The sequence below is a fragment of the Phragmites australis genome, chromosome 3, assembly GCF_958298935.1.
Source record: "Phragmites australis chromosome 3, lpPhrAust1.1, whole genome shotgun sequence".
Lineage (NCBI taxonomy): Eukaryota > Viridiplantae > Streptophyta > Magnoliopsida > Poales > Poaceae > Phragmites > Phragmites australis.
In genome coordinates this window covers 20,288,239-20,296,149 of record NC_084923.1, presented here as the reverse complement: position 1 = coordinate 20,296,149, position 7,911 = coordinate 20,288,239, and the positions used below count along the sequence as shown (strand labels likewise).

The 7,911-nt window shown below is 46.1% G+C and overlaps 1 protein-coding gene and 1 long non-coding RNA gene across 2 annotated transcripts; one reads left to right on the top strand and one right to left on the bottom strand.

Annotated features, from left to right (window-relative positions):
• Positions 1 to 1,216: 1,216 nt before the first annotated feature.
• Positions 1,217 to 2,254, top strand: LOC133911066 (uncharacterized). The gene is made up of 2 exons (XR_009908583.1): positions 1,217 to 1,790; positions 2,079 to 2,254. It is a non-coding gene; the product is annotated as an uncharacterized LOC133911066 (long non-coding RNA).
• Positions 2,255 to 7,355: 5,101 nt separating this feature from the next.
• Positions 7,356 to 7,598, bottom strand: LOC133911065 (uncharacterized). Its single transcript, XM_062353286.1, has one exon. The coding sequence runs from the start codon at positions 7,596 to 7,598 to the stop codon at positions 7,356 to 7,358; it is 243 nt and encodes an 80-aa protein (XP_062209270.1).
• Between the last annotated feature and the right edge of the window lie 313 nt (positions 7,599 to 7,911).

Sequence of the window (7,911 nt, the reverse complement as noted above, 5' to 3'; positions counted from 1 at the left end):
TAAATGAATTTTTCTTTTAATTTTCAAGAAGAAAGGTACCTGCGGTTATTGTTGCCTCGTCCCAGCCAAATGTGGCAAGCACTTCATCCAAGCCGACAGACGCAACGACTTCATGTCAGTCAAGTTGATCTGCATTTGTCGAGTGCTCAAGCACTAAACTGATGTAATTGGGAGTGATTTATGTACTCGGAGATGTAATATGTTGCATTCCCTGCTAGCTTATGTGATTGAACTAAGAATTGGTAATCATTAAGTTGTTTTAGACCTCCAGAACATGTCATTTGCTTACATATTGCCCGATTTCTGAATTATGCATTCTATTGTCACATTCTTTCTGATGGAATGAGCCAAATGGATTCACATACATGCAAACAGGTTTAGTATATATGCTGCTGGGAAAATGCTGTACAAATGCTTCAATTACATGGTTCTGTACACATGTTTCCTGCATTCAATCTGTACAAAATGAATATGTACAAATGCTAACTAAGCCCTATGCACTGGAGCTAGTAGAAATTGGGTCAGAGATGGTCAACATTAGCATCGACTGGATTGGCGTCTAGGAGCCGGCTAGGCGATGAGCTCAGCTAGACAGAGCCCTCGGCGGAGGCGTCGTCCTTGGGGGTGAGCAACTCCTGGAGCATAAGCGGCAGCAACTGGAGGGGCGATTCTATTGCAACAGTTGGAGAGACGGCTTGGGGGCGGCTACACGAATGGATGCGGCTACCAGATTTGGGGGCTCACAGCTCCAGCAGGGGCAGTGGCAGGACCGAGTGATGACAGCCAGAGGCCATGGATGTGTGATAGGAAGGGCCGAGTTGGGCAAAGAACGAACGGAAGGGATAGTTTCGTCCTATTAAACGATGTTAGACTTTTGTGAGGGCGAGGAGTTGGTTTTGATGGTATGGACGAAAGAATTTCGAAGCTGCAATGGTATGGATGGAAGGGGGCACATTTTGATGGTATTATTGGGTATCGACTCTAGTTTGATGATATGAATGAAATTTCCTCTTTAAAAACTGAAGCTAAAACAAGCTTCTTTCACAATCTGCTTTTCAAAATCTTATCCTCTTTTCAGCTACAATCTACAAGCTGCCTCCTAAAAGCTTTTAACAAATTGTAACTATTGGTAAAATAAAAATATCTATACAAATCTCTTATAATTACTGATGAATACCATTACTATTCCTCTCAACCATTATTTTTCTTTCTCCCTGTCCTCTATTCTAGTCGTCTCCTCCATCCTCCAGCCGCCACTGGCGTTTGTGCTTCCCCGACGCCGCTCCCTCCCCATCGCTCTCTCTCTCTTGCTCTCTGCTATCTCTCGGCCGCCCGCCAGCAACAGAGCAGAGTAGCATGCCACCGCCGCAAAATTCATGGAGCTCGACCTCAAATCGGATGAGCCCAAGCCACGAGAGGTGAGGAGGGAGGTAGCAGAAACTTCCCCGAGCTTTCCCCGCCGGATTCCCATCAAATCCCTGCCGGATCAGGTGTGCCGACGCGTCTCTTTCCCATCTCTGGCCGGTGAGCCCCCGCATGCATCGCACCAGTCGGCCGAGCTCCAACTTCCAACCGCGCTCTCGCCGTGGACCAGCGGCTGCTACTCCTCATCCTCCTTGCGGCAGCCTCGTGCGTCAACGTCGCCGTGACCGAAGCGCCGTGCCCTGTCACGTCCTCTGCCTTCTCCATGTGGGCTCTCGCCTCCGCCGCGCTCGCTGTGCTCCCGCGCCGCGGTGCCGAGTGAAGAGGTTGTGTTTGGCTGCCGTCAGCGTCCACGCCCTGCAATCGATGTTAGTGCACTTCCTTTGACTTTCTCACTGTAGTTTTTTTAACTCCAGCCGTCGTCTGCCGGCCGGTGGATATCGGAGGCTGGGCCTGCCGTGCCCAAGTGAACCGAAGGGAACTCATCTCCTCGCTCTAATTTTACTTTAATTTTCCTATTCCTTTTTTCTGGCGAAAATTTCTAGCTTCCCCATGTACATATTTGAATCATCGTAAAGTGTGACTCGTCATGTGATGATCTCTCCGAGCTATGGTTCTTGATTGCGTTATGGACTTATGGATCTGTCCTGTTGCAGGAGATGATGGCGTGGCCGTGGCGGCAGCCGGCATTCGATCTCTTCAAAATCACACTATCCAGTTTCCACATGCATTTACTTTTTCCTTTAGTTTATTCGGAAGCTCAAAAGGACTCCGCCAACCATCTCACTATTGTGATCAAAATATACAATAAAAGAAATTTTTATTGCCTGAATGGATTCTACCTTTTTTCCTCTCATAGCACCCAAGAAATGTTTATTGTAGTATCGATGACACGTAATACTATGATACTAAGTCTCCATAAAAATCTATTCATGGCATTTCCATATGCTCCTTACCATCCATGGGCTATGGTTGTGGTTGCGTCGCTGAACTACATGCCTACAGCGTGAAGTAGCTAACCGCAAAGGCTGCTCTATCTGCACCGTTGGTAGGGAGGGTGAAAATCCGATGCCATTGAAGAATTTGGTGGTTTGTTATAATCTCTTTTGACATACAAAGCCCCCGTGTCACCCACGTCTGGCGACTCGAGGAGCAATTCATCCACCGCCAAACCCCTTCCAAAACATGATCAGATTCAATCACCGCTGTTGGTGTGCTGATGTCAGTGGTGGCTGCCAGCAATGGCTCCGAAGCAGAGGCGTCATGGACTTTTCCCTTTCCCTCCTCCCCTTCTTTTCCTCCCTCATTTTCTCGTCTTGGTATAGGCGGCAGTTGCCGTGCGGCAGCGTGGCAAGGGCCGGTGCTTCCCCCCAGCCCTGATCTGCGCTTGGGCTGCCCAGATCTAGGTGCTCCTGTCAACTTTTGATATTGTCTTTTCCTAGTGAAGTATTCCTCTCCATCACGTAACTTTTGTTCCATGTTGTCTTAATTATTACCAATAAAAGTATCGCTTCCATTGTTCTCGATAAAAGTATCTTCGAATGTCGATATATCAAAGTCTTCGTTAGCCATATATCGTTGCCTCTGTCTTCTTCGACTGTTAGTTGCCCTTCATGCACAATCTCTTCAAGTTCACCGTGCTCAGTCCAACAGGTATAGCCAGTCTTGAAACCCTTGCGAATCAAGTGTACACGAATCTGCTCTATGTTTGAAAAGTGTTTCTCGTTCCTGCAATTGATACACAAACAATATATATAGTGATCGACATGCTTTTTCTTTTGGCTTCTTGTACACTGCAACAGCCCTCAAAAAGCTTCAATGCCATTAAAGAACTCTGGTCCACGATACTTGTACATACATAACCGGTCCATCTGCAAATCATTATAATTAAACTCATACAACTTATAATCATTAAATATTTCAAAATTTAGAAAAAGTTCATTGAATTACATCACATCTTCATTGGTCCCTATTTGAGGGCCCATCTCCGTCCGGCACTTGGACCAGGTCGAGGGACCCACCTTCTAAAGACTACCATGTCCGATTGTAACCTGTGGGTGAACGTGTCATCCCTACAACACAATATTCTATCAATTGTGTTAAATTCACTACGTTGATTACTAAATAGAGGAAATACATTGGATTAATATTTAAATTCATGACTTTAAAAATATACTCAATCCACATAGTAGAAAATTAGATGTAGATTTTAATGTATGCACCTATATCTATTTACATGTGATTTTAATCTGCTCTTTAATCATCTTTATACATCTACAATGACAAAATTGTGACTTTTTCTAAATTAGATCTCAATTGGAGCTCTTGCTCCTTCCAAAATTCATTACGAGGGAACAACCACCTACATTCAAACCTAGATAAATCTAGCAAGTAAATCTAACTACAAATGAAATGTAGATCATTCCTATACATCTAATAATGAACTCTACCTTTTTCCAAAATTCATCACCATAGAACAACCACCTATATTCCAGCATAGAGCAATCTAGTAAGTAAATCTAACTATAAATGAAATGTAGATTATCTCTATACATCTCACATGACAAAATTGTAATCTTTTTTCTAAATTAGAGCTTAATTGGAGCTCCAGATCCTTCCAAAATTCATCACCATAGAACAAACACTAATCATCGAACATACGACAATCTAACAAGTAAATCTAACTAAATATGAAATATAGAACCAAATGGAGAACATAGTTGACGACGTACATAGGGTCGACAGAGGGGGCTTTCACAGCAGTGAAGAAGACGAATTCCACTGGGCCAAAGTCGACGCCAAACATCCGCGTCGTCGAAGCCGCCATAGGGACAACCACATCCTGCCACCTCTTGATTGCAGTGAATGCACCATTGCAGATCTACGATGAAAACAATGTTCTACCATCACTTGTACCGATCGTAGCAATGAAAACTTCGATGCAGTGAAAGGAACCACGTGATATTCACATCGGTGCAGTGAAAGGGATTAGGCCCCCGGCGAAATCTAACTTCTCCAATACGAATGGTGAGTGAGGACGCATGACACTCCTCGCTTCTCAATGTGGTGGAACACTTGGATATGGCAAGTGAGAAAGAAAAACACTTCTCGCCATTTCATATCGAGGAGAGATGAGGTGTTACGTGTATGTGAAGCCAAAAGAGCCTTGAGAGACGAGTTGTTTGTGTATATTAAAAACCAAAAGAGCTAGGAGAGACAGACGATCAAATTTGAAAATATTCACGGGCCTTTAAATACAAACGGATGTTTATAAAATCCGTCTGTGTCTACCGACTAGACACAGACGGATCTTTAAAAAACCATCTAAAATCCGTCTACATCTATATGATAGAAATAGATTGATTTATAAAAATCGTCTATGAGTTCTAGCACACCCAGATACGTAGCTTGTTATAGACACGTCTGTCTTAACATATGTTTGTGAGTATTTTATCAATGACAGGTTAAAAAACTATATGTGACACTTTGCCTACTTTTACTGATTATGTGCTAGTGAAAGGAACAAACTAAAATCAAACAACAAAACGAATAAAACATTTAAAAACAAAAAATGTAATCACTACTGGAAAAATTATTTTTACAGACGGTGCGGAAATCCCGTACAAAACAGCTTTTCAAACTATCTGTAAAAAAAACCTATATAAATTAGATTTATATGGACAAGTTTAAACCTGTTTTTTTTCCCTCCTGACGAGTACCTGAGCCTTTCCTGAGCTTTGCTTTTGCGCTGATCGATCAACAGTAGCTGAGCCGCCGCGTGGACGCATGGTCCAGGATAGCCGTTTATGCGCGCTACGCATCAACGGGACACGTACTAAATAGTAATAGCTCGATCCATCGACGCGGGTCTCGAACCTCGATCTCCTTCACATGCACATGAATCGCTGGCTGGTCCCCGGCCGGCCGGGCCTGCACTCCCGATCAGTCTCGCGCGCGCGCTCTTGCTCGCTCGTCATTCGCCAGGAGGCCACGCGCAGCTGTATCGATCGTATCATGCGCGCTGTCAGGTCGTTTGCTTCCATGAAGTAATCGCGAACTGAAATGTACTTTTGCTTACTACAGTAAGGTCGATCCCTTGCATTATCCCTGCTGTTAGTAGGACTGCTTTTTTCTCCAGGTAAAGTGATGATTCCTCGGGCATCCAGGTGATGATGAGCATACAGTAGCTAGGATGGCAGGTGCAGATGCCTGCCATCTCCACTTGACTGCAGTGCGATGTTGCAACGGCCAGAGTCATCTTGAGGGCAGTGGCCGTTCGAGGCTATACAGCGATTGAACCGTCGGCACGGCAGACCTATGTGTCAGCGCAGGCGCCAGCCGGGGACGGTAGGCGATATCGGGAGGAATATTGCCCGTACGGGACGGCATCGATCGGTTTGCGCGTTACGTATGTCTGTCGTACCTGCAGCACGATCAGGAGCATGGAAACAAATCGTATAGCTTTTCAGGAGATCTTTTTATCTCCCCTGCAGCTGCAGGTTGTAAGTAGTACTCACTGATCATTGCTCTAGCTGCATCCTGCGGGTACGTACGTAGACGAGACTTACAAGGCACGCAAGTTCAGAAAAAAAAAGCTGCAGCATGCAGCACCTTAATTGGGACTTCGGGGCATACTCCGCAGTGCTTAAGCATGAACTGACAGGGCTCGGAACGAACATTTCACACTCAAATGTTTACACTTGACAGCAAAGTCAACTCTGACAAATAGAACGATCAGTTCGAGTAGACAGAGCGGTAAAGCTTTTCAAAAGAGAATCATAAGTTCTCAACAACCTCTTTTGCAATGGTGACATGTATGTACCATCTGAAGCTCTGAACCCCAACCTCGAGCTCTGTCTCGTCCAGGACAAGAGATCTTACTAGCCAATGGATCATGTACGCCTCTCACTGCAGCGGGTCTACTTGGTTCACAGCTCACATGCACTCCAACCAACTGCCAACTGGTCCCCTGCTTCTCTGGACTGGACTAGAGCACCTGAATGTGGAAAGTGGTCAGTCATTAGGGATATGGACTGAGGAGCACCTGAATGTAGAAAGTTCCTAGTCTGTATAACATGAAAAGGATCATATGCTTCCTGTCCAGCACTGTGTACTTTAATTTATGCAGGTTGTGGACATTATTGGATCCCTCTTCTATGTAGCTTTATCATTCCAGGCTAAGTTTCCTGATCGAAAAAAAAAGTTTCCTGATGGATCAGTTGCAATGCTGGGATTCAGTGCTATACAAGACTAGGTGCCAAGCTAGGATGCACGCAGCAGCTGCATGGTAGACATCGACATGCGTTTCAACCACTGCCTTCTGGCATCTGATATATTCTGTTACTCATTTTTTACCTTGTGACAGCTGATTCTCGCGCACCACAAAAATTACAAAACGGGGAACAAAAGTTCCCTCACGGCAAATAATTTAGTTACCAGAAATATCACATATATTCTGGGCATATATTCTTGGATAGATACACAGGTATATATGTAATACCGGTAAACATGGCCTTGGATACATACAAACATGCATGCGATTGGAAATTTTCAATGAAACATATATTCCGAAAAAAGCACGGCACATACCAGCAAGCCAAATTGGAAGAAATTAAATTTAAGGCAGCACTTCATTCAACGTACGCATAGACAAGACACCACAGCCACCAAGTCCAACAGTACAAAGCAGACAACACGAGGGTCTAGGTAGTAGCACATACATGCATGGCACCACCGGCAGTGACCACAGAGACTCCAAAGTCAAAACCAGACAAGTACGTACGTAGTAATGTACATAGATAGGTACGTACATAGCTACCAGACCGTACAAAACAGAAAGGGCGCCTATGTCTAACCTAACAAGGCCGTACGTGGTAGTGCTCGTCGTGATCAGTAACGTCCTAGCTTTTGGACTAGACCTGCTTGTGCGCGCTCTAGAGGTTGTGCGCGGCGAAGAATGCCTCGACGTCGTCGCCGGTGTAGTAGTCCCTGCGCTGCTGCGCGACGACCCCCGCGGCGGCGGCCCTTCTCTTCCTGGGCGCGGCTGGGCACGGGCGGTCCCCACCCGCAGCCGCGGAGGCGGTGCGGGCCTGGCCGTTGCCGGGCGTCCTGCACCCGGACGCCTCCCCCTTCCCGTCCGCCTCTCCGCTGCGCCACTGCTCGAGCGGGAGACCCATGGCAGCTCACTCGATCTCCAGGAAACCCGAACGAGGTGGCTAAGGCCAAGCAGGCTTCGACGTGCGGACGCGGGGGTCTATATATATAGAAACTAGCGCGACGGGCCGGGCCGGAGGGAGTAACGCACGCACGTTGGTGGGGTGCGGCGTTGGCGGCGCAGGGCAGAACGTGGACGTGAGGGCACGTATCCAAATATGTTCTCTCGTGGATTTTAAGGCAGCTCTATCAGCTGCAGAGGGTCCTGTGTTACTAGAAAGTAAAGCAACGGTTGGTGTTGAGGATACATAGTGCGTTTCCGTTAAATCCTGGTCA

Coding starts and splice junctions, on each gene's coding strand:
- LOC133911065 (XM_062353286.1), bottom strand. CDS start 7,598: ATGGGTCTCCCGCTCGAGCAGTGGCGCAGCGGAGAGGCGGACGGGAAG.